Source organism: Nycticebus coucang, chromosome 18 (genome assembly GCF_027406575.1).
Source record: "Nycticebus coucang isolate mNycCou1 chromosome 18, mNycCou1.pri, whole genome shotgun sequence".
Classification (NCBI taxonomy): domain Eukaryota; kingdom Metazoa; phylum Chordata; class Mammalia; order Primates; family Lorisidae; genus Nycticebus; species Nycticebus coucang.
The window spans coordinates 66,131,119-66,157,820 of record NC_069797.1 but is presented as its reverse complement, the minus strand read 5'-3'; the positions used below and the strand labels follow the sequence as shown (position 1 = coordinate 66,157,820).

Sequence of the window (26,702 nt, the reverse complement as noted above, 5' to 3'; positions counted from 1 at the left end):
CAGGCTTTTCATTTGTTTTCATCATTTACAAAATAGAGGTCGAGTGTGATGGCCTACACGTTTTGGGAGGCTAAGATGGGGGGATCATTTGAGCCCAAGAGTTCAAGACCAGCCTGGACAATGTAGCAAGACCTTGTCTCTACAAAATAATTTTTAAAAATTAGCCAGCTGTGGTGGTACATGCCTGTAGTCCCAGCTACTTCGAAGTCTGAAGCAGGAGGATCACTTGAGCCCAGGAGCTTGAGGTTTCAGTGAACTACCACTGAGCCATTGCATTCAGCCAGGGCAACACAATGAGACCCTGTCTCAAAAAAAAAAAAAAAAAAAATAGCAAAACAAGAAGCTAAGAGAACCTTAGCCTCTTTCTCTTCTTACTATAACATAGACTTTTGCTGCTAAGCATCACTCCAGAATAAATTAAAATCTAATCTAAAAAAAAATACTAGCCAGACAGACATATCCATAGCAAAAAGAAGACAGCCAAGAGCCCTCTTTGGGGTTTGTCTGCAATGGGATATTTCTGTTGAGAATAGAATGAAAAATGATATCCCATTAAAAAGCTGACAGATAATATATCAGAAATAACTCTTTTGAGAATCAGGACCCAAGAAAACAAGATAAATGTATTTAAATTGCAGTATGGCTTGAATGTGTATGAGCTCTCTAAAGGGAAGTATTTCTAAAGTTCTTACGGCAGCTGTTCTTGAGGTGCGGTTTGGGTATCGCCTCCCATCCTGCCCTCCCTAGGGAGCAGAGTGTGAGGCTCAGGGACAGTGATGAAGGCAGGGATGATGATGGCTAATGTCCACAGTGTGATAGCCACACGACAGGCAGTTCTGTGCTGAGCGCAATGTATGACTTTGATTTGACAAGTGGCATTGTGTAGTGATTAGAAGCCTGGGCCTTGGGCAGTGTGTGGGGTGCTGGCCCCATATACCGGAGGCAGCAGGTTCAAACCCAGCCCCAGCCAAAAAAAAAAAAAAAGGAAGCATGGGCCCTGGAGCCTCACAGCTGGGGTTTGAATCTGCCCCTTCTGTGCCCCAGTTGGATGGCCTGGAGCAAATTATTCAGTGTTTCAGCATGATATTCTGGAAATAATATTCAATTTAAAATACTCAGCCATAGTTTCACATCCCTGCCCTACTACTAGTTTCCAAGAGACTTGGATTTCAGAAAGCAGATTCCCTCAAGATTCTGAGCCTATAACCCAACTGAGGGAAGTATGGTTTTTGCATGGCCAAGTGATTATAGTAGAGAAACAAAGTATTATAGTAGAGTAACAAAGCAGGAATTATGTTGGAATCATCTGGTAATTTAATATGCATATCTAGTAATAGTCCAAGAAGTCACAATGAAATCCGCTGAAATGCTTTAGTTGATGAATTGTAAAAAAGAGGGTCAGAGTTCTGTGGAAGTTCAGGCCCAGATTATCCGTCTGACTCTGCCTTGTATGCACAAAGTTGTTTTATCTCTCAGAGTAAAGTGGCACACCTATAGGCCTAGGGACAGAGGAGCTACATAGGTCTTAACATATTTTGGAAACAAATGACACTGAACTTTTATGGCTGAAATATGTTATTTGAAAGACATTTGAATAGATTCTATGGAGTATCTTTAGTGTTGACAACTGCCTCTGGACAAGGGCATGTTTTGGGGAGTCTGAGAAGTGGAGAAGTTCCACCACACTGTTGGAGAAAAACATCTAAGAATAAACACATCGAGGAGGGTGAGAAGAATATTTTCACTTTACCTGTATTACTCTTTCTCCAAGATTGCACAACTCAAAGGCAAGAGAAACCCCCGTTAGTGTGCAGGTCCTCTGGGGAATAGTGAGGGCATAGTGAGTGAGTACCTGGCTCCCCAGCCGTACAGAACACTGCCAAAAAGGCCTGATTCTTTCTCACTTTACCCATATTACTGAGATGATCAGTAGAGATGGGAGCAGGGAGGAGGGGCTACAGAGCCTACCGCTGCTCCACAGTCTCCTTTAGGAAGCCCACCCTTAAGGGGCTTGGGATGCCCCATTTGCACACCTCCCAACTAACCTAAGGGCACCCCAAATGCTCTGCATACCTCACTTGCCCCTCAGAACAGCTCCCCAAGTGTGTCCCCATGGACAGCAAGTACAATCATCTCATACAACCAGACAGCTTGACTCTGCAAGATGGGGAGAAGGCACACAAATGTGAGCATTTCAGGACACTACCCTAGGGAAAACAAACAGGAGGTTCCCAGTACCAGGCCTGGTTTTTACAGGATCGGAAGAAGGCATGAAACCTTAAGAATTGCCTTTCAACAGGCAATAAGAGGTATGAAGCAGGTACATCCATAGAAAAGGTCTTAGAGACCCCCGGAATCCTTAGACAGACTGACTGGTAAAGGCACTTCTCTTCTGTTGCCAGTCAGGAAAGACTTGGAGGAGGTGACTGCCTCTTTTTTTAGATGCAAAGACAGCAGCACAAGACTTCAAGAAATAGGAAAAACTAAGGAACCATGACCCTACCAAAAGAACACAATATTACAGTAATTGGCCCCTGAAAAATGGAGATTTAAAAATCGCCTGACATAGATTTCAAAATAATTGTTTTAAAGAAGCTTAGAGAGTTATAAGAAAACACAAAGAAATCAGAAAAACAATACCTGTGCAAAATAAGAGTACAACAAAGAGATTTATATCTGTTCCCACAAAAAAACCAACCAAACAACAACAACAACAACAAAAAAAAAAGGAATTTTAGAGCTGAAGAATGCAGTGAATTAAATGGAAAATGCAATAGAGAATATCAACAGAGGATCAAACAGAAAAAAGCTTGAAAAAAAGTAATTTGCAATTACCCAGTCAGGAGAAAACAGAAGAAAAGAATGAAAAGGAATGAGGATTTATGGGAACATCAAGAGAGCTAACATTTACATTACTGAAATTCTAGGAGATGGCATGGCTCCTGTAGCTCTGAGGTTAGATCACTGGCCACATGCACAAGGGCTGGCGGGTACAAGCCTGGCCCAGGCCTACCAAACAGTAATGACAACTATAACAAAAAAATAGCGGGGTGTTGTGGTGGGCACCTGTAGTCCCAGCTACTCGGGAGGCTGAGGCAAGAGAATTGCTTAAGCCCAAGAGTTGGAAGTTGCTGTGACACCATGGGTGACATATTGAGACTCTGTCTCTAAAAACAAACAAACAAAAACTAAATAAATTCTAGGAGAAAAGAGAAAAAAGGGAACAGAAACCTTATATAATGAAATAATAGCTGAAAACTTCCCAAGTCTGGGGAGCAAGACAGAAAGAAAAATCAACAAAACTAAGAGTTTGTATTCAAAAAGATAAACAAAATTGGTAAACCTTTATCTGGCCTGAAAAAGAAGATTCAAATCAGAAGAGAAAAAGGGGATATTATGTTACAGCTGATACTTCAGAAATACAAAAAATCATAAAAGATTAGTCTGAGCAGTTATACACCAACAAATTGGATAACCTAGAAGAAATGGATAAATTCCTGGAAATGTACATCCTATTAAGACTAAATCATAAACAGAAAATCTGACTAGACCATTAATAAAAGATGAATCAGTAATCAAGGATCTCCCAAGAAAGAAAAGCTTAGGACCTGATGGCTTCACTGGTAAATTTAAGCAAACATTTAAAGAAGAATTAGTACCAGTCCTCAGACTCTTCAAAAAAGAAATTGAAAAGGATGGAACACATCCCAACTCAGTTTATGAGGCCAGCCCGGCCCTGATACCAAAGCCACTCAGGAACATGATAGGAAAAGAAATTACAGGCCAATACCTCTGATGAATGCAGATGCAAAAATTCTCAGAACAAAAACAAAAATACTACCAAACTAAATTCAACAACACATTAAAAGAACCATATGCCATGATCAAATGGAATTTATCCCTGGGATGCAGCTCCTGGGCTCACTGATTCTCCTGCCTTTCAGGTAGCTGGGTCTACCGGCACATGCCACCACCCCCAATTAATTTTTGTTATTTTATTTTATTTTTTTTTGTAGAGATGAGGTCTTGCTCAGGCTGGTCTCAAACTCTTGACCTCAAACAATCCATCCTTCTCAATCCCCCGAGAGTGCTAGGATTATGGGCATGAGCCGCTGCACCCAGCTAAATTAGTGTTAATAAGTAGGATTACATAACAATTAAAGATAATAAAAAGTATAGTATATTAAACCCATAACAAGGCATAAACATAAACCAGTGACATGGTCTTTTATTATCATTATCAACGATTATGTGCTGTACATAATTGTGTGTGCTGTATCTTTATATAACTGGCAGTACAGACGGTTGGTTTACAACAGCATCATCAGTGACGCAGGGAGTTATAAGGTTGCCGTGGCTTTGGAACCCTGGCCAATAGGACGTTTCAACTCCTTTGTGGTCTTGTGGGACCACTGTCTCAGATGCAGTCTGTGGTTGACCAAAACATCGTTGTGCAGTGCATGACTCTGCAAAATCTTTCTCTGCGTTTATAGTCCTGTGAAAGTTACAAAACAGGAAGAGACTGAGTTCAGAACTGGACTTGACTTTAAATTCCCAACTCTTTATACCACTGCTGTTGATTTAAACGTCGTCATCTGTCCCGGAAATGAATATTCTTGTTTTGAATGTATCTACATTACTCTGTTTGAATTTAATTTGTAATCTTTATTATACTCTTAGGGTTCAGTTGGTATGTTGGTAAATTTACTGATGCACGTAGTCCTCTGTTCATGCATATTCTGATACAATAAAACATGTTAGCCCAGTGGTGGAGCAAACGTAAAGCTAGCTTAACAGTGGCTTTTGTCAAAAGCAGGACCCCTGGTAGTGTTGGATTACTTGAGTCTCATACAGAAAAACACGGTATGTGTGTCTTCACAGTTTTGTTTTGTGACCATTCATCACCACAACAGGATCTGAACCAAAAGGAGTAAAAATAAAATTGATAAACATGAATGAGCTTTTTGTGGGAATCATATACAGGTTCAGACACTACAAGAAGTGTCACCCTGGATTATTCAGATGGCCTCAAGATGGCACGTATATCTGTTTTTATTTCTTCAAGGGAAATGTTTTGATTATTGATTAGCAAATTCATAGGCTCCAGTTGAACTCTACTTAAGATACAGCATAGATGAGGCTCTGTTACTACATTTTATGTAGAAAGAACAAGCAAGCATTTTTCTCTTCACTACCATCACAATTGAATTTTCCCAAACCCTCTATTGTCTTTGAAGACTTTGTCTAATTTGGAATGTTCTTGTCCAAAGGGAGGAGAAAATAGTTCATTAGAGACCCTCAGATAAATGGTAGCTGTTTGTTGATCTGATCAGCCTTGCCACTGTTGCTGTGGAAACCAGAGGACTTTCAGATGCCCTTTCAGACACAAAACAACATCTATGGGCCCCAATATGGGCTCTGCTTTTTTGGCCCTAAATACCTTACTGAATTACTTTCTAAACTGTGCGATGGGAGGCGGGGGGGAAGGGGAATCTGTAAAACACACATCCGTTGAATGAAGGATAGTTTAATGTTTGTACTTCAGCTTTGTGTTAGAAGCAAAATCTTGAACTGAAACAGGACAAGGTTTAGCAGTGGAAATAATTTTCACACCTTCATGAGATCATTGTCAACAGAGGTTAATGCTGCCACTCAACTGAACAAACCCGGAGAAAGCAAGAAGCCTTCTGACAGCAACAGCACAGAATTCCCGAATCGTCCATAAGGGAGGGTGAATGCATTTGTATTACGGTATCAGCAGTATGTTTTCAGTTTAATTTATCCTGGGGAAATTATTCTGTTGAGAAACCAAAAAACAGATTGTTTATTCTGGTTGTCTGTTCCACCCTAATGAATTCCTGAAACGACATACAAAGCCTGTGTTTGTAGTTACAGAGGTAACCTTGTGGATAGATCTTGCTGGTTGAAGAAATATTAGTTAATATTGAGTGAGGCTAATATTAATTTTTCTTTTTAGAGACAGGGTCTCACTTTGTCTCCCTCAGTGGAGTGCCATGGCATCACAGCTCACAGAACTTCCAGCTCTTGGGCTTAGGTGATTTTCTTGCCTCGGCCTCCTGAGTAACTGGGACTATAGGTGTCTGCCACAACGCCCGGCTATTTTTTTGTTGCAGTTTGGCCAGGGGCAGGTTCGAACCCGCCACCCTCGGTATATGGGGCCGGCGCCTACTCACTGAGCCACAGACACTGCCCGAGAAGCAGCTGTTCATGTGTACCCAGGCCCTGGGATCCAGCAGCATTAGCAAATACCAAGGATGCTTCCTTCTGTTTACAGGAATTGGAGGAAGAGAAGGCAGGGCCAATGTCCATTGAGTCTACATTGGGAGAGCCAAGGTCCAGGGGTGGCTGGAGGTCCTCCGTGCAAAGGCCATTCTGGAGCCCAGAGGGTCTCGCTGCCTTCACGTTCCCAAATCCCAAACGGACTGGTAACATTCATACATGGGTCCATCCCAGTCACTCTGGACATGTCCCTGACCCTCCCCGTGGAGAGGAGTAGGACCTTCCCCTCTCTCCTGGACAGGACCTAACCTGGATGAGCGGGTGTCAGCACTCTGTCCAGGCACCAGTGTCTCCAGCTCTTGGGATACTGGTCCAGCCTCACTTCTGAGAAGATTATGTCTTCCCTGAGGTGATGTGCTATTAACAAGGTGACAGGACCACAGAGGCTTAAAGAATCCAAACTGACAGCTCCCAAGTGGGGTCCCAGCACCTGGGGCTGAGGCACCCATGGGTGTTTTATTTTGGTTTTTGTTTGTTTTCACGGGTAAGGTCTCCCTGCCTTTTATGACCAATGCCTTGATGCACACACAATGACGGTGGCACTTCCCAGCTCATCAGACCCCCTACGGGGGGCCGTAGCGCGTCACTGCTCAGGAATCCACTGAGTTCAGGGCTTGTTGTGTCTCTGGCATGTAGTTGGAAACCAGGTGGGAAACATCTGGGTGCCAATGGAGCTCCCTGGCATTTGCCGCCTTTGCTTTCAGCAGAGGTGTTTTGTTTCCTGATCTCCCACCCGGCGTCCAGGTCTGTGGTCCAGGCTGTGTTCCCTCAGAGCTCTTGGAGATGTACACAGGGAGAGGTGCCCGGAGTCTGGGCTCACTCACTTTGACTTTGTAAGCTTTTCCTTTGAGTTTTCCCTTCCAAGATGGAGATTCGGGTTGGTTTGTCACATACAAGCACGACACAGCCTTAGAGTTCTGTCTTCTGGGTCCATTTGAGTGTAGGGGTAACGAATGCCCTGGGGCTGCCAGAGGCTGTGCAGCTGCATAGCCACCGGGTCCAGGTGTCTCTGCTAGAGGGTTTGCATCTCCCTGTAGAAGCAAGCGACCTATTGCAGATGGAAGCTGGGGGAGGAACTCCTGACATTACGCCATGCACTGCTCAGGCATCTCAAGTACTTGCTATACCTGGAGGTCTTCCAGCAAAGACCTGGCAACCCTGGAGAAAGGTGCGGGAGAAATGCCAGATTACATTTCCTTTAAGGTTCTGTTAAACACCACCGTCCCAATAGGGGTGTTTTTGTTGCTTTTGTGAGTTCCCTTCAATCTTGATATGGATGAAAATCTCTAGTCTAAAATAGAGCTTTTGGCATTAGAACAAAATGTCCTATTTTGAGAACAATTATAAATAGATTTGTGATTACTGACTTAAAGGACCACAGCGATAAGATGTGATTGAAGATAACCAGCCCATAACCGTGAAAAGAGATGCATTCATGCCCTGACTGGTCTCCCTCTTAGGAGACACAGCCTTACAAGCACAAGGCACAATGTTTGCCTCTGATCTCCGTTCTGGGTCAGGGCTGCTGGGACCCATCCAGGCTGTGGAATGTGGGTTCAGAAATCTGGCCTCTCTCTCACATCCTCTCCCCAAAGCATCTCACAGTCTCTGTGAACTTGGAGGATTATTCCCATGACACCTTGTAGAGAATTCTCTGTTAAGTGGGCTTCAGCTTGCATTTCTCACAAGAAAGTATGCGAGAAAGAAAATTTGCCTGGTCAAGTTGGGTTTTCTTTAGGCAGAAGTGAAAGGTAAAGAGAGGTTTGCCCCTGCCTGGTTGCCTGGCTTTAGTCAGCCAGAGCCTGCTTCACCCGCTGCCCCACCAGCTTATGGCTCACCAGGAATCCTGGGCACTTCAGGGTACTGAAGAGCCTTGTGAAGCATCCAGAGAAAATAAATTTTGTTACAGATAGCTGTCATGGCAAGCGGGCTTGGTTTCATTCTCATGTATTGAAGAATGGTGATCTATGTATAAAAATGATTGGGTACCTGGCTGTGTACTCCCCCAAGCAGGCAGGCTAACCCAGAGCCAAATGTTCCAGAAAGGTGGTGGAGCTATATGGACCATGTCTAGTCATACACATGCCACCAGGAAGGACAGAGCAGAGTCCTGTCCTCATGAGGCTTGATTCCAGGCCTCCCTCCATTCAAACTGCAAGAGTCAGTTCCTGTCCCTGCGGGGGCCAGATCTGCAGCAGGGGACCCTGTAGCCGTGCGCACTGGAGGGCTCGCCTCGCCTTCCCTCACTGCTCTGCCTCTCGGAGTCACCGCCTGTCCCTGCACTTGTCTGCATTGGAAACAGAACCCAGGCTGTGTCGGGGTCCATCTCTTTTTCTCCTGCTGCTAACTGCTTTCCTGTATGTAACGTTTCCCTACTAACCTAAGCAGTTTTCTCTTCTCCTGTCTTTTATACAGATGTCATGTTCACTTTTTTTTTTTTTTGAGACAGAATCTCACTATACCATTGTTGGTAGAGTGCTGTAGCATCGCAGCTCACAACAACCTCTTGAGCTTAAGCGATTCTCTTGCCTCAGCCTCCCAAGTAGCTGGGACTATAGCGGCCCGCCACAACGCCCAGCTATCTATTTTTGTTGTACTTGTCATTGTTGTTTAGCAGGCCCAGGCCAGGTTCAAACCCGCCAGCCTTGGTGTATGTGGCCGATGTTACATTGTAACCACTGTGCTACTGGTGCCGAGCCAATATTCTTTTTAAATTTTTTTTTTTTTTTTTTGTAGAGACAGAGTGTCACTTTATGCCCCTCGGGTAGAGTGTCATGGCATCACACAGCTCACAGCAGCCTCCAACTCCTGGGCTCAAGCGATTCTCCTGCCTCAGCCTCCCGAGCAGCCGGGACTACAGGCGCCCGCCACAATGCCCAGCCATTTTTTGGTTGTTGCAGTTCAGCCGGGGCCGGGTTTGAACCCGCCACCCTCGGCACATGGGGCCAGCGCCCTACCGACTGAGCCACAGGACGCCTGTGGCTCAATGAGTAGGGCGCTGGCCCCATGTGCCGAGGGTGGCGGGTTCGGACCCAGCCCTGGCCAAACTGCAACAGAAAAATAGCCAGGCGTTGTGGCAGGTGCCTGTAGTCCCAGCTACTCGGGAGGCTGAGGCAGGAGAATCACGTAAGCCCAAGAGTTAGAGGTTGCTGTGAGCTGTGTGACGCCACGGCACTCTACCGAGGGTGGTACAGTGAGACTCTGTCTCTACAAAAATAAAATAAAAAATAAATAAATAAATTTTTTTTATTAAGTCATAAACACATAAATCATGTATACATGAATGCATTTATGGGGTACAATGTGCTGATTTTATATGCAATTGGAATGCTTACTTCAAACTGGTTAACATAGCCTTTACCTCACTTACTTAATTATTGTGTTAAGACATTTATACTCTACACTTAATAGATTTGACATGTACCCTTGCGATATGCACCATAGGTGTGGTCCCACTGTTTACCCTCCATCCATCCACCCTCTACCCCCTTCCCTCCTCTTCCCTCCTCTTCCCTCCTTCATCCTGGGCTATAGTTGTGTTTTATCTTTCATATGAACTTGTGAGTGATTATAAATTGGTTTCATAGTAGTACTGAGTATGTTGGACACTTTTTCTTCCATTCTTGAGATACTTTACTAAGAAGAATATGTTCCAACTCCATCCATGTAAACATAAAAGAGGTAAAGTATCTTTTATGGCTGCATAATATTCCATGGTGTGTGTGTGTGTGTGTGTGTGTATATATATATATATATCACAGTTTATTAATCCATTCATGGGTCATTGGGCACTTGGCCTTCTTCCATGACTTGGCTATTATGAACTGAGCTGTAGTCAACAATCTGGTGCAAATATCTTTGTTGTAAAGTGATTTTGGTCTTTTGTATACACCTAGTAGAGGAATTGCAGAACCAAATGGCAGGTCTACTTTAGATCCCTGAGTGTTCTCCAAACGTCTTTCCAAAAGGAATGTATTAGCTTGTAAAAAACCTTGAATAGCCAAGATGTTACTCAGAAATAAAACCAAATCAGGAGGAATCATGCTACCAGGCTCCAGGCTATACTATAAATCTATAATGATCAAAACAGCATGGTACTGGCACAAAAATAGAGAGGTAATTGTATGGAGCTTCAGAATAGAGAACCAAGAGATGAACACAGACACTGATCATCATTTCATCTTTGATAAGCCTATCAAAAACATAAATTGGGGGAAAGACTCCCTATTTAACAAATGGTTCTGGGTGAATTGGCTGGCGACTCATAGAAGACTGAAACTTCACCCACACCTCCTTTCACCATTAACAAAAATGGACTCTCACTGGATAAAAGATTTAAACGTAAGACATGACACTATAAAGATTCTTGGAGGGAGAGCAGGGGAAACACATATTCCCTTCTTAAAGGTAGTTCTTCCCACACCCCTTCCCTCCCCTCCGAGCCCCAGCCACCAGCCGTCCACCCCTCAGGATGCAGCACGTGCTCTGGCAGCTCCAGTCTCACACCTACCTGTGTCTCTAGGTGGTCCCAGCCCTCCAGTGAGTGCAGACACTGTAACAGTGGTTCTCAACCTTCCCAATGCTGCGACCCTTTCATACAGTTCCTCATGTTGTGGTGACCCCCAACCATAAAATTACTTTTGTTGCTATCTCATAACTGTAATTTTGCTACTGTTATGAATCGTAATGTAAGTATGTGATATGCAGGATGGTCTTAGGTGACCCCTGTGAAAGGATTGTTCAACCCCCAAAAGGGTCGCGACCCACAGGTTGAGAACCGCTGCACTGTAATATATATTAATCACCAGGTGATAGACTGGCCACCCCTCCTCTTCAGATCAGGCCAGTTTAAAAAATTTCCAGGGAACTATTGAAACTTTCTATCAATGATTAAAAAGAAGTTCAACTCTGTTTTAAAAGCATCATATGAACAGATAGGGTGCTTCTTTTTATTATTATTTTATTTTTAAATGTGCATTTGAACCAACCTCATTTCCCACAAAATGGAGCGTTTCCGAAGCGGTGCCTCTTTAAATGGACAAGGCACTTTCCTTTCTCCCTGTTCACAGAGATGTTTTAAGCACATGTTAGTTAAGACTCATTTTCAGTTTTAGACAGGCGTAGTGTGCATTAGCATGCAGGCAGGTTTATACAGAAGATATAGTGTAATATATCAGGGGCCAGAATCACCCAGCTGTTCTGATGTTCGCAATGCCTAGCTTAATATTGCCCACGTGTGTTTCTTATTTTCTCATTTTTAATTTTTTCCCCAACTCACTTAATTGTTGCAACCTCATCAACCATTCTATCCCCAGACTATGTAGTGGAATCTTGCAACTTGCATGCAAAGTATGTCAAAAACCTTGTCTGTTATTGTCATTCCAGATGGCACCTCTCTCTTCTGGGGAGCTGGTTAGGGCTATGTACCAGCTGTGCTCTCAGCGTATTGCCTATGGTAAAAATTCCAATCAGCCCTAGATTGTTGCAGTGCATTCATATTGGAACAAAGTGGAGAATTTAAACAACCATATGCTCAGGTGAAGAATGTGCAAGGGAGAAAACCTAGTCCCTAACCCAAGATAGAATCAACATACAACATCCTCTTTTAAAAACTTTGTTGGGAAGAAACCATCTGATAAATGTTTTTAGAGTTTTTCATCTCTAGAACTTGTATCTGATGCTACAGATGTGTCTCCTAGAGATAGTGACCCAAAGATATTGGAAACAGGAAAGAAAAAAAAATATTCCCAGAGTTTTTACAAGTCTTGCAGAGTACAGTGACTGTTGTATGTGAAAACTTGCTCCTTGTCCCTGCTCTCCTGTGGTTTGTGTTTGAAAACCCATCCCACAGTGTGATGCAGTGTGTTCAGATGTGGCTGAAAAGGGAAAGAAAAAAGAAGAAAAGATTAGGACGAGGTCTTCACCTCCCCGGGTTTCTTCCCAGCTCCTCCCAACTCCAGTGAGAGGCTGCTGCATCTCCAGAAGGACCGCTCTGCTCCCTGCACCTGCTGCTGGGCAGCTCAGCTGTCACCTTGTCCTCCCAAGGAGGCAGCAGCGTGCGGCAGGAAGGTGCCAGGCTGCCTGGATTCAAATCCCATGGGGCTCTGCCACTTCCTAAGCTGTGTCACCTTGGGCCACTCAGCCCCTCTCTCTTGCCTTGTTTCCCTAAGTCTAAATTGAAATGGTGAAAGTACCAAGCTCCTGGGATGTTGGGAAGATGAGGCGAGTGAACCTGAAAGGTGCTGAGAACAGTGTCTGCTGTTTGCTGCAGTTGGTATTCTCAGCCTTCTCCCTGCTCCCCTCCCCCAGGGAGTGGGAATCAGAGTCTCCCCCAGGGGAGGTGCCCCCTTCATTGCTAGTTTAAAGGGAACCCTTTGCTGTGCTCTCTGAACCACTCATGCCCCCAGGCTGGGAGACTGGTTTCCTTGAGATACAAGTAGCCCATCAGATGGGAATGTGCCCACTTGCTGTGTGAAGTGAGGCCAGGAGTAGTCGGGAAGCGTCAAGCTGACAGACCCTCTATTCTAACATGCTTTGTGTTGGTGCACGTTTTCAATGTTTTCTGTGCCTTTTGTTATGGATCTTAGGACAAGAAACACAGATTACTTGAGAAAGAAAATGTCACCCCGATGTTGGAAATTCACCCTGACCCAGGCAGTGACAGCAGAGCATCACCACTCACTCAAACCTCTTTCATGGTGGCATCACTCGATGGGCCAGGAACCAATCTTCACCCGTGGCTTTTTCTGAAATAGACTTGTTGGTAATCAGTCCAAGGCTGCCCCCAGGGACCGTTGCCCTCTGTAGACAGGCTGGGATTCCAGGCCTCACTGCTATGGGCGGGTGGCCAGATTTGCACAGGATTGATGGTGTCCTGGGGGCACACACAGGGTGGAAACTCATGGGGTCACCCTCACTGTATTTAGATTTTCCTGGCTGTCTCCTGGCCTGTTGACTGGGAGACCCAGGAGTTTTACCTGCATTGGTAAAGCAATCTGGTCCCATTCCTTTCCTCTCCAATATGGTGCCCTCCACCTTGGAGACTCCTAGCATCTCAGCCACTTACCCTCCACTACTTCTCCTTTACTACCCTCTAGAGCAGAGTCAACACCTTAACCTCCCACAATCCCTCAAGTTGCACAACCTTGTAGACTGAGAGGGCTAGAGTATAGATACTGAGTGGCCGCAAAGCCCAGATCCCCAGGAAAGAAAGTTGCAGACTTCAAGCCTACGCCCACCAATGAGATGCTGACCCCACCCTGGCCTCAGACACCCTCCCCTAAAGCTTCTCCTCCAAGGCCCCTCCAGCCCTGGTGACCAGCTCCTGTAGGCCAACACCTACGGACTGTTCTGCTACATCCAAGTCCTGAAGGCAGTGGGGAGACCCCCACCTGCCTCTGTGTTCTGATGCTGCCCCCTGACAGTAGCCAGGCAGAATGGCAGCAACTACCAGCCCCTGACCTGCAGGAAGGGAGGGCTCCCCAGGCATGCGGGACAAGGGAGGGGTGTTAGCCCATTTTTCAGATGAAGAAACTGAGGCCTTGGAGGAGTTAACTATGCCTTCACTGGTGTTCCAGCCCCCATCTGGGGACTCCAGATACTATCTCTTCACCCTTCTGGATGCCCTCAAGCTTCCCTGCGAGCCGATGGCCACAGTGGGCCCAGAGAAAGGCCCGGAACAATGCCACTGCCATCAGCTTTGGAAGCAGGTGCACCATTAGCTATAATTAGATCCATCATTTAAAAAAAAAAATGGTGTGGGTTAAAAATGGTCAGTGAAGACAGGATGAAATCAGCATTATAAAAGTTTGTGCTAAATTTAATGACCACTTTCAAATGGTTTTTCCTGTCAAGAAGAGAATTAAGTAGGTGAACAGTATAGGTAACATTTGGGAACAGGATATTTTTGTTGTGGTTTTTACCTCTCTGAGGCTGTAGGCCTGCGCCTCTTCTGTGAGGTGCCGGCTCATCCTGTACTCCTGTCCTGCAGCAGCTGTGCAGCCGTGTGGGGATCTGGGTGTTGCTAGTCCTGCATGGGTTTTTTGCTATTTTTGTTTTTGACTTCAGGAACTGCTGTTTGTGCTCATTCAGCTTCAGTTGAATTGTCCCCAGTAATGGTCTTTTCACTGAATTTTCCCCTCACGTGACTGTCATCATTTCTCCCCTTTGCAGGTAGTTCTTTGTTTAATCTTTGTAAGGTAAACACCGTGGGTCTCCAGGGCCTGGTGCAGTCCACACTGCCTCTGCTTCTCCGCCCTCCCTGGATCTAGGACTTGCTGGATCTGGGCCCAGCTGAGGGTTTAGGAAGATGTAGGAGACACACAGAGGGCTGGGACTGTTTGGGGTTTTGTTGTTTCCTAGAAATAAAGTTGCCAACACCCAGCATTCCTGTTAGCGATTTGAATCATCTTGACTGAAGGATACTTTTTTTTTTTTTTTTTTTTTTTTGCATCTGGGAAGATAAAATTTTGTGTCTTGTTTGTGCCATCTTGCAGCATTTATTGGACTACACCTTTGTGAACCACTAAAAGATCCCAGTAAAATTGCAGTCTCTCCAGAACCAAAGTACCACAAGAGGGCAGTAAAGATTTGCAAATGAAAGATTTCATGACATCTCATAGCATTGAACTTCTGCCTGGATGTCTTTACTTTTTAACAGACATGAAGATGACATCTCCTCTTTATGCTCCCAAATGCTTCTTGGCTTTAGAGAATTATCAGGGTGCTGAAAAGCAAGAATTCAAAGGTTTTCTCAAGGGCCTGATGGCCCCATTGGTCTATTTTCGCTTGCACAGGGCCCCAGCCCTTTCCTGCCTACTTTGCTTTTTTAGCGTGAATGAAGAATTCCCCATTTGCAAGCCATGTCACTGACAGTCTGGGAAGCCTTTTACCTTGATAGCATCTTTGAATTCATGTGACTCTTGACCCTGCCACAGCCAATTCATAAAGCCAGTATGAAGTTAATCCCAAAGGGGCACCTTCCCTAGCAGGAAAAGAAATAGGTTTCCAAAAAAAATTAGTAAGTGCCCCCAAACACATGTCATGGCCATAGCAGCTTACATTAGGCCTACCTCCAAAGTGGACATCAGATGTGGGTGCACCATCAACTTCCTAGTGGGAGAAAAACCATATTTTTGCAGATGGAGAAATGTAGAAAGGATGAGCTCTAGAGGATCTTCAAAATGGGATTCTCAGCAACTGGTGAGAAGTAGGAGGGGGCAGCAGCCTTCCAGGGGTGTGTACAGCAGCTGAGAGGGCGGTGTTCCTTCAGGACTGGTCAGCCTAACTGATGTGTCAGTAATCAATGGAGATGTGGGAAACAGGGGAAAGAAGAGGCTGACTATAAAGAAAATACACCAGCGTATTGAAAATGAGTATTACTTGGTATGAAAAGAACCAAGTACTTCACGTTTTCCACATCAGGCGAAGTGCCAAGACATGACGGGTCCCACATTTCTCCTTGGAGTACATCTTAGTTGCCATGACAACAGAGGCCCACTAGCTTTCTGTGAATTCACTGGAACAGCAGCAACAGCCTGAGTGGGTGTGTCCATAGAAATATTTCTCATTAAGGGAATGACTTAATGTGTTGCCCTTAAATTCTCACCCTGCTGAATAAGTACTTCACTTACCACATGGGCTGCAAAACTTCTTTTCCTTGTACTAGTCAGCATATCAGGCATCGTGGAAGAGCCTGAATAGTAATTTAATTCAAGTGCACTTGAGGCTCTAAATGGTTGATGTTTTGATAGGTTAGTCAGGAGACACAGACATTTGTTTAAATCTAACTGCAAATGAGGATAAATGATTGCAGACCCTGCGTGATACAGGGCCAAAGTAAGCAAACTACAGCCCGCGGGCCAGACCCCAGCTGCTGCCAGTTTCTGTAATTAAGGTTTTATTGGAACACAGCTACACTCTTTCCCGTTCATTTATGTGGCTTTTATGCTACAGTGCACAGTTGGATATGACAGAGACAGCATTTGGCCTGCAAAGCCCAAAATATTTGCTGTCTGGACCAAAAGTTTGCTGCCCCTTGTTATAGGAGGAAGAGTGCTATATTCAAAGACCAGAATTCTGAATTCAGAGCCCAGGAAGGAAAACTGAGACATATCACTTTGCACCCCCTGTCTGGCCTCCCAGAATGTCAATGGTGATTATCCCTGGGTGACAGAATTATAGATATTTCAGTATGATGCTGCCAAAGAAAGCACAAAATTCTGCATATTTTGAATTTTCTTTTTTTTCTGACTTATCTGTGCCCGTGGAGTATCCTAGAATGAACATGTATTACTTTTATAACAAGAAGCAGCATCGTCAAAATTATTTTAAAGCAGTAACTCTACCTTTTTAAAAATGTCGTATGAGGAAATCATCGCCTTCCCGGGTGTGCTTATTCCTTTGTTCTGTAAAGATGTGAGGACCCCTGAGCCCCTTATTCTGTCTGAGGCAGTGGAGGGCCCTGTGCTCAGTCTGATGGAGGGAGAAGACTGCAAACAAATGGAGAAAAACAGAACTGGTGAAGAGAAGAGCGTGAGGGGACACAAACCACAGGCAGGGGTGACACAGCCCAAGGGTGTGGGGGGAGGGAAGCTACAAGGTAGAACATCATTTGAGCGGTGACACAGCCCACAGCGGGGGAAGCCGGGAAGTTAGAGCATCATTTGAGCAGGAGGAAAGGAGCCCTGTGCCTATCTAGGTCAGAGGAAACAGAAAGTGCAAAGGCCCTCAAGCGGCAGGCCCTTGGCATGTTCCAGAAGATGAAAAATTACGTAGCCAGAGAACAGTGGGCATTTTATTTACTCCAACTTGCTACCCAGAAGGCTGTGATGCCCATTAAGTAGCATCATTTTAACTGTTGCCGGGTTACAAGATGTCGTGACATGCCGCTCATTAGAAATACACAGCCCATACTCAGTTCACGGCACCGTGAAAACTTCCTTCCAATTCCAATTTCTTTCTACTTCTGAAATACATAATCTGTCGTAACTAATGCTGCAGCAGGTAACTGCATTGCCGTAGAGGTAAGATGCTAGGCCGTGTCCCTGGTTATATATAGCATAGCTATTTCTGTTAACCATGCCCTGGTTTACGGAGCATCACTGAAACGCCATCAGTCTTATTTTGCTTTGTTCAGATAGTCCCTGAATACAGAGCATTTTTAATTGTACAAAAAACAAATTGTTGGAGACATCCACAGTTACTCATTTGCATCTACGATCAGCCATTGCTGGCTCATCTGTCCTCCAAATCTTAGAAGTAGAAAGAACCTTCCATCGCTGTCGTCTCTACACACTGCAAACATCTTTGATAAATATATTAATCAAAGCCATATTTTCCATAATGCTAGGAGATACTGTATTTTTTGAAGGCAGTCACAAAATAGAATGAACACATTTAAAGTGGAATGTAGGCCGTAAGCCATACTTCAGAGCATTACTGAGAGGTGCCATGATTTCAGGATGGGCCCCCTGGGAAACTTGCAGTCATGTTTCAGACTGGTTCTTAACTGCAGGTGAATCTTTGGACTTAGAGTCATACTGACGATAAGTCAGCATCTCCCATAAGGATTTATAGGCAGAAGGTTGTATTAGAGGCCTGTGATTTACAACAACACACTTCCTCTATGTCTTTAGCGTCTGTCTCTTTTCCCACATGCCGAAGCTGGTGTATATTCATTATACAAAATTCAAGCATAGCAAAGTGTCCATGGTATTAAGTTAAACCCATTAAAATTGCTGTGACCGCAGGTCAGAGCATCACAGCTCAGCAGTTGCAAACATTTAACCTAATTAGAAGATGAACATCTCCAACCAACTAATCCCTCACAGACATGCAATATAAGTCACTTGTCATAACCTTCTCTCAATTTTAATTCGAAAAAACTCTTAATAGGGAGCTGAATGTGGAGAGGCCCTCGGGTTACACGCAGAAGCTTCTTGGGTTTAAGTGTTCTTATATACACAGGTACCACACTCTGGCTCCAGCCTGGGAGAACTGGGGTTTGCAATGGTCAGATTCACTCTGTGTCATTTGCCGTACTGCGGGTTTCTCTTGCCACCCTAGGAGCCCTCTGAATTGTGAACATCTTTAATGATTGCAAACTGGATGACTCTTCTGGAATATATCTGTAGTATAAAGTGAATGTCGGTTATTATTGAATTTGCTAATGAGGAAAGAACACTACTTGGTCTCACAGCCTTGTGATTCAGGGGTCATCACAATGCAAGATTTGACCTAAAGCTAAGGTGTCATATTTTCAGGAACCTGAAGAGCCAGGATGCTGAGTTGTTGAATCATAGCCAATAAACCACAGTGTGCCTGAGACTCAGAGAGTCAGTGTCACTTGCCCAGAGTCACACAGCAAATATGGTTAAGGCCAAGATTTAATCCAAGCTCTTTGAAATCCAAATTCAGGGTACTTTCTAAAGTTGCCTGTTGGTTTTATATGGTAATTGAAGTTTGTCAAAGGTGGAAAGTACCTCAGGGACCAGTGAATCTGAGAGGGATGTTTCAGCCTGGAATAATGTCCCAGCTGTCTTAGACCAGCACTTCTCAAACTTAAGGGTACATAGGAGCCACTCAAGGATCAAAAGACATGTTTTGATTCAAGAGGTCTGGGTTGGAGCCCAGGAGTATGCCTTTCACATAAGCCCCCAGGTGCTGCTGGTCTGAGGACCATGCTTTGGGTAGCAGTGACAGAGACCACAGGACCTTTGCACTGCAAGTTCTTCAGAGGAGAGGCACCTCCTCATTGATCTTGGTTTCTCCAGCCCTGGCACCCTGTCCGGAGCATGTCAGACACACAGATATTTATATTTGTGGTATAAATTCATGAATATCCTAAATTCTCACCCAAAGACTTATGAGTTTAACAAGAAATGTGTCCTGAGCAAGAGCCCTCTCCTAGGGCTCCACTGGACCCCCTTGAGAGTAGAGGTGAACAGGAAAAAAATAATCAGAGACACCCAGCACTGAGCACTGTATACCAGGCCCATTCCATATCCTCACCTGTACTCCTCCCAAGATCTCAGTGCTGAGAACACCATGAGAATCATCTCCTCTTACAGAGGAAGGGCCTCCCCACCGTCACGCAGCCATGCCTGGTTCAGTCAGGTGCACGCCCTGAGCTCCCAGCTGCCATTCTCCGTGCTCCTGTCTTTTGAAGAACTCAGAAGACATGCTCAGAGCTGGGCAGGAGTTTCACCTGGTGTAAAACAGTGTCACCTGTGCCCAGAGCCCTGGGTCTCTGCCCTGTTGATGGCTACTGGCAGCCTGATCCTCCACCACTTTCTTTGCATAACCAGGGAACAAGGTAGAACTCAGGATTCAGGGCGGATCAGCAGGAACATCACTGAGGGGCTGACATGTAGTTTAGGTCAGTGTCTGTCAGTGCTCGTCTCCAGGTATCAATCTTCAGAAGACATTCTGCTTTTCAGACTCTGCAGCTGGAATTCCCATTCACCCACGTGTCCCAGCAGGGCGTCTGGCTCTGCCGGGACACATCCCCGTTGCTAGAGGAAAGGAGGCCAGCATGCTTGTTCTTACGCCTCCTTGGGTTTTCTGAAATCTCTGCCATTAGGCTATCGGCTTCTGCTTTTATGCCTAGCCACACATAGACTTTACTTGCCCTCCTGGTAGGGTCTGAATTACATTCGTGACAACTTAAGCTATGTCAACAGTGTGCGAGCCAGGAAGGGCAGGTCTCCTCATCCTGCTGGGAGACCCGTTGCCAAACAACACATTTAAAAAAAACTCAAGGAAAAAAATGGTCAGCTTAGGGGGGCTCATTGTCACATTTCAGCCAGAGAGTCCAGCTGCATCTGGGACAAGGAGGACCTGTCATCGGAGGAATGTCCCTCAGAGAAACTCTGCCAAGGGCGTGGTTTCTGCTTGCTGGCCTAGCAAACTAGTCCAGTGAGGCCTTGGAGAGGAGCATTGTGTGGCCAACCGCCCTAAAGGCATGAACGTCCTCACGGCATTTCTCTGTGGCTGTTCCAGTGTGACTAGTGATGGCTGGAGAAGCTCAGATTATAGCTGCGTAAATGCACGCAGTCGGGGCAGCGGGGTGTCTGCAGTGGTCCACCTAAGAGCATCACTGCTCTTCTACAGTAAAGTTTGTCATCTGGCTGAGTAGTGCTGGCCACAAGTTGGCTCTGCAAATTCCATCAGTGCTGGTGCTAACTGAACACGTGGAGGAGGAGATGATGCCGGGAGTTCTGATTGTGTGCCTCATGTGGGACTCAGTCTAAAGATACAAACTTGAGTAAGATTCTGTCCTTACCTCTAGGATCTCAGTCTAGTGAGGAAGGACAGATCAATAAATCAGAGAAGGAGGAGCACATGTTTGTTTAGGTTCCCCAGCAGCTGACTTACCCTGAGAGCAGGCTGCAGGTGGGGTGTGGAAGCAGAGGATGGGCCAGAGATGGTGTAACTTGAAGACAGATTGGGTAGGACCTGCTGTTAGATTAGCAGTAGAGAGGTGATTGTAAGAGGCATTAAACAAATTCACTGGGGAAGGGAACCGCAGTGGCCCCCAGCTGGCTATAGGAATGTGACCCAGGTAAGGAGAGGGAGCCAGGCCAGTATACCTGTTAGGCTCTTTACCACCACAGGCAGCTGGAGCTCAGTCCTGCCGGGAGCTGGCGGAAGAGTCTGCAGCACGCTCCTGACCGCGACTGGCAGAAAGTTGTGGCTGGTTGACGGCACACTGACCCATGATGTTGAGCCCTCAGACAGCCTCAGGTGTGCGGAGCTAAGGGATGTGGACAAGGCTCAGACGGCATCTGCACGGGTTGGAAATTCCAGAGAGATGGAGAGGGCTGCTTGAGCTGGGCTTTGAGTCTGGACGGAGCAATGAGGAGCCTGCCCTCAGAGACCCACAGTCAGGTGGCGATGGGTTAGTTCTTGGGGAAAACTCAAGGCACTGGGGTGGAAGGGGATTGAGAAGGGGTAGAGTATATGTAGGGGCTGCAGGAGGCGCTCTGCAGGGTGATGGGAGCAGAAGGCATCTGGGAACTTGTGAAGGCTGGCGAGGCTGGCACAGGGGCTGAGGGGGAGTGGGAGGGTTAAGGTAGACAGTGGGAGTGAGAGCCTCCTCCTGGGTCTGTTAGAGGACAGGACCTCATCCTCTCAGTCAGAGAAACTAGTGAAACCAGGAGAGGACATAGACCCCGCTGACATCTGGGCAGGAGACCTCCACCTAGCAGCCACGTGGGATACTCTCAGCCTTGAAGCAAAAGCATTGCAGTCATCTCTCCCCTACGTTTTAATAGCTCTGCTAAACAGGTACATTCAATTTATCAGAGCATGTTCTCAAAACATGAGGTTTGGTCATGATACAAACAAGTTTTGCGGTTTTTTTGTTTGTTTGTTTGTTTTTGCAGTTTTTGGCCGGGGCCGCATTTGAACCCACCACCTCTGGTATATGGGGCCAGCGCCCTACTCCTTGAGCCACAGGCGCCATCCCAAACAAGTTATTTTTATCAGAGAAAAGCCTCATCCAGCAGCAAAGCAGCTGAGACACATGGGGGCATTGAGGGCAAACCCTGTGCCGAGCGCTGCACTAGCGTCAGGAGTCCAGAGACACCGACGGGGCCATTCTACTAACACAGTGTCTCCCCAGCACAGCCTGGCACAACAGGGGCCTACTCAGTAATTGTGGGGCAAAGGGATGCTGGTGGTCACAGAAGGATTACGGAGGACTCCTTGTAAGCCTTCTCTGCTGGTAAAGAGAAAAATGGCGAGTCCGTGCTTTGTTCTAGAGCTAAGATTCAGTCTTACCCATACCTTGACCCACCACAAAGCCCCTGACTGCCTTCCTTACCCCTTTACCATCTTCATAGTAGCCGCAAAGTTGTTGACGTGAGTGAGTGCCTGGCAGCTGCTCCCGAGCCCAGAGCCCACACTTGTGGAGTCTGCTGTGGGAGACTGGGGAGGGGCGTACCCTCTCTGACAGCGCATCCAAAGCAAGGGTCTTTGTCAGCAACTGATGCATCCTGCAGCCAGCTGCCTCCTCGCCAGGCCTATGTTCCCCACGCAGGGTCTGGAGGCAGGATTCACCACCCGATCGAGGCTCCTCCGGTTTCTGCAGGGGCTCCCTTGGGATGTCATTTGCCTTCCCTTTTCTATTGAGCCCTCTTACTTTTTACCTTCGAAGTACATGGGACTCTTGACTCCCTGGGGAGAGTCAGGAGGGCATGGCTCCCTCTGGGCCTTTGTGTGGCCTGGTCTTGTTTATGAAATCTCTGGGCAGCTCACACATCCCTGACCAGATGCTCTTCAGGCTTCAAGGGCAGAGCACACGTTGTGTGTGAAACTTGATTCTCACGGTGTCTCTATTTCTTTTAACTTTAAAACAATAGAAAGAAGCCCTGTTCTTACTGTGCATTTGAAAATAGCAATAAATCATCCCCCACATCTTGCCATTTAAACATTTCCTCTCCAGAGGGCATTCTTCTCCCTTTTTGCGTGGGTACAAATTTCCTTTATGCAGATTAATTTCAAATGGGAAAATCTACAAATCGGAAAAACATCATTACACAGTTTATTTCCTTTATTATGTTACCAGTCTTACTCTGAAGCTCCTTTTTCCCCAAGAGGTTAACTTTTACATTCCAGAATTAGAATCAGCCTGCCCTTGGCCGACTCTCCTGCTGGTTCTTGGTTGAGGATATAGTTGCTGTGCTAGGGAAGGGCAATCTTCTGCTACTTGGTGGACTTTTCCCTCAGGGCAAGTGTGGCCACTGGTACATGAACAGATCGTAACTTCTCACCCTCAATTTGCTGTCTCATCCCATCCCACCTCCAAGCGAGCCTCAAGCTCAGACGCACCTGTGCTTTGCTCTGTCAGTCCTTTCCCAGAAATATGACCCATGCTTTCCACATTTGTGCTTGTTGTTCAGAAAGCCAAGCTCGGCCCTGCTGGTAATAAAGTAATCAGTCCTTCGGAAGACAGGAAACAACCTTCTAACAACCTTGACCGAGTGAAACTCTGTGACTTCAATTTCCTCATGGTGCTGGGGAAGGGGAGTTTCGGAAAGGTAAGAAGACAGTTATTGGGGAAGTGGAGGGGCTTTTGAAGAGAATGTTGGATCAGTTTCACTCTCCCCAAGTTTTCTGGAACAGCCCTTTAGATTTCCCTGTGGCTCGTACATATTTCCTTGGGTGTTTCCTACTTCATTTCATTAAAAACAACTGTACCTAAAAAGCTACGGTGGAGTCACTGTGCATCACCCTTTCTCAGAGTTCAGAAGAGAAAGGGGTGCTCTGAAATGTCTGAATGAATAATTTGCAGAACTAAAAATTAACTTGTAGTAAGCAAATGTGACCATTATGAGATTCTGAAGCGGGGTCTTCAATAAAGCCACCCGGAGTTCTCCCTTTGCCTTCTGTGGGCCCAGATCTCACGATAGTTCCAGGAACTGATTTTGAGCCTTTGTCTGGGTTCCTGACTCATGAAATTACAAAGGTCAGTCAACTTGTTCCTCCAGACTAACCTCAGGATAGGATATAGAGTATAAATCATTTTCACAGCCAAATTTGTACCATTGTGTATCAACGGCCTACACGCCATACAAATCTCAACAGCTTAGAAGTTCTACAAATGCTGGCGAGGTTTAATTTGTGGTGTTGTGGGATACTTCAAAATTTGCATGTAAACTTCATTACCATCTTTGTATATCACACAGTACACATTTCCACGAGCCACCGCTGACCCGTCACCTGCCTGGTTTCATCCCCGGGAGTGGATGGATGCTCAGAGGTGCAGGTCATTCTCCGTCTGTCCCTAGGTGATGCTTGCCGACAGGAAGGGGACGGAAGAGCTGTATGCAATCAAAATCTTGAAGAAGGACGTGGTGATTCAAGATGATGACGTGGAGTGCACCATGGTGGAAAAGCGCGTCCTGGCCTTGCTGGACAAGCCCCCGTTCCTGACGCAGCTGCACTCCTGCTTCCAGACGGTGGTAAGGACCCCGGGGTGTGTCCCTGCGTGCTCTCAGGGCTGTGCCTGAGCCCGAGTATCTCTGCATCCTTGTTCTCATGGAGAGAGCTGGAGAGAGGTGTCATGTGATGCCAAGCAGAGATGACAGGGCACAGCCTCTTGTCCCTCTGCCTGTGTGATGTCCTCTGCTTAGAGGCCTCACGTTCATGCTATTTAATTCAGTGGACAGTTACATGAAAGGTTTGCTTCATTCTAGGTAATGCACAAAGACTTGGAGATACAGAAACAGTGAAATAACTCACAGATTGTTAAGACCAGTGGTTTAGCTGCCAAGCATGGCATCATAACATTGGGAAACGTGATTCTGTGAACAAGTGTCGTTCAGTGCCACACGATGGGGGTGGCGGACTGAGTGCGGCCTGTTCTCTGTAGCCCTGAGTTCTAAGAAAGGCGGTGGGGGGGGAGATATTGGAAGAATAATATTTTATGACACTTGAAAACTAGATGCCCCTCCCAACTCAGCATCCATAGTTTTGGGGGGCCTTGCCATGGTCGTTTATTTACCTGCCATCCATGGTCGCAGAGATAGAGTTGAGTAGTTATAGGAGCTACTCAACCTGAAATAGTTATTATCTGGCTCTTTGCAGATTAAGTTTGCTGACTCCTGTCATACAGTAAAACTAAACAGAGGACAGAAAAGAAAATTCCAAAGCACTAATCAGTCAGTTGTGGGGCTTTGAAGTGGCCTACAAGAAATAAAGACATTTAGTTGGCACCACAGCAAGGCATTGTCAGAGACAGGCTTTCCGCTCCTCCAAGAAGGTCCCTTTTATTCACTAATCATGGCTATAACTGCAGCTGTTATGATTATTCCTATTTTCAACTGCCTGTTAGTCAGAAATTGACTTTCTGTTTCATATCTCCCTTCAAAAACTCTTGGGAGGCACCCCTCAGTGCTTTTGGAGTTTAGAATCTAAAAATGGCAGTGCAGCCTCCCAGAACCTCAAGGTGTGTGATAGAGGCCACCGAGCCAGGCACAGGAGCGTGTGAGCGCTGGTGGCAGCTTCCGTGAGCTCTGAATCCAGTCACACCAGGGCAACAAGTGTATCATTCCAGGAAGAGAGAACCATAGCGCAGCATCTCAGCCTGGAGGGTGTAACTCTCCTTACCCTGATTCAGTTCTGGAAAGCCCCAAAATAAAGAAATGAAGATGAAATTAAAGTTCGTAACAGAAGAGCTAAAGATCGGCACTACCAGAGCTGTTCCCTGGCTATTAGCACTGGCCTTATCATTTTTTTTCTCCCTACGCAGCCCTTTAATGTTTAATAATCTCCGTGAAACGACAATGTCTTCCAGCAGAGAGCAGAGGTCGGCTTTCTCCTTGGTTGTCGATATTTTGCTGTGAAACCCTTCAACCTCCCCATCTGTCTCAGCACTATGTCCTCACAAATACGCAGATTTATTTGAGTCCTGATACATGCCCTTTTTGGGGCCAACCCTTAGCATATCAGTGACATAGAAAATAAAATGGGTGGATTATGGATGCAAAAGAACACTTGATTAGGCCCCTCATCAGTAGTCCCATCTCTCCTTGCCCAGCAAATATCATTAAGCATGTATAATTCATCAGCCCAGCCCAGCCCAGCCCGAGAGATGTGTTTTCAGGAGCATCCGTTTAAACACATTGCTCCGTTAATTTGGCACGCCTCCTAGACACTGCAAACCAGCCTTTAAACATGCAGGCCATGGAGAAGCACTAGTTAAAATGAGATAATTAGCTGATGCGGATTCTTCACACCATCTCTTGCTTAGAAATGTGTGGAGGGAAATGGGGAAGAATATTCAAGTCCATTACTGTGTATAACCAGAAGGAGCAGAGACCTTGACAGCCATTATTTCAAAGTTATGTAATGAGTTTATAATTCCCAAGGCCCTCGGGCAATAGGGCTTATTACTTACTCTTTTCTTGGGGAAAAAAATTTCGAAGAGCTCTGCGCTGAGCGGATCTGCCTGTGCGGCCCACATTTTATTAATGAGAAAGCGAAGTATGGCCTGTGAAGGGTGGGGGCAGCACTTGGCCGGGGAGGGGCCCTGCTGACCTACTGAACCTTGGTCCACAGGATCGGCTGTACTTTGTCATGGAATATGTCAACGGTGGGGACCTCATGTACCACATTCAGCAAGTAGGAAAATTTAAGGAGCCACAAGCAGTGTGAGTATTTAAGTCCCTTGATTTAGGTAACCCAGTACTCCCGACTGGGAACTTCTACTGGGTGAAATGTGCAAGTGGGATTCTACCCAGTTTGGAGCTGAGCCCTGTAACATTCCAAGGGGGCAGATATATGGGCAGGATCCATCTAGATCAGTGTTTTTTCAACCTTTCTTATCTCACGGCACACTTGAACCTACAGCTAAACAACTTCAGCACACTTAAATTGGGTTGATCAAAAAGAAAAGT

At 45.8% G+C, this 26,702-nt stretch overlaps 1 protein-coding gene across 2 annotated transcripts in view; it reads left to right on the top strand.

Moving 5' to 3' along the window:
- PRKCA (protein kinase C alpha) overlaps positions 1 to 26,702 on the top strand; it is a 414,550-nt gene that overhangs the window by 344,076 nt on the left and 43,772 nt on the right. For both annotated transcript variants that reach the window (XM_053568365.1, XM_053568364.1), the window contains exons 9-11: positions 23,205 to 23,342; positions 24,093 to 24,266; positions 26,365 to 26,456. In XM_053568365.1, the coding sequence (XP_053424340.1) occupies positions 23,205 to 23,342; positions 24,093 to 24,266; positions 26,365 to 26,456 (404 nt within the window). The remainder of the gene's footprint in view (positions 1 to 23,204; positions 23,343 to 24,092; positions 24,267 to 26,364; positions 26,457 to 26,702) is intronic.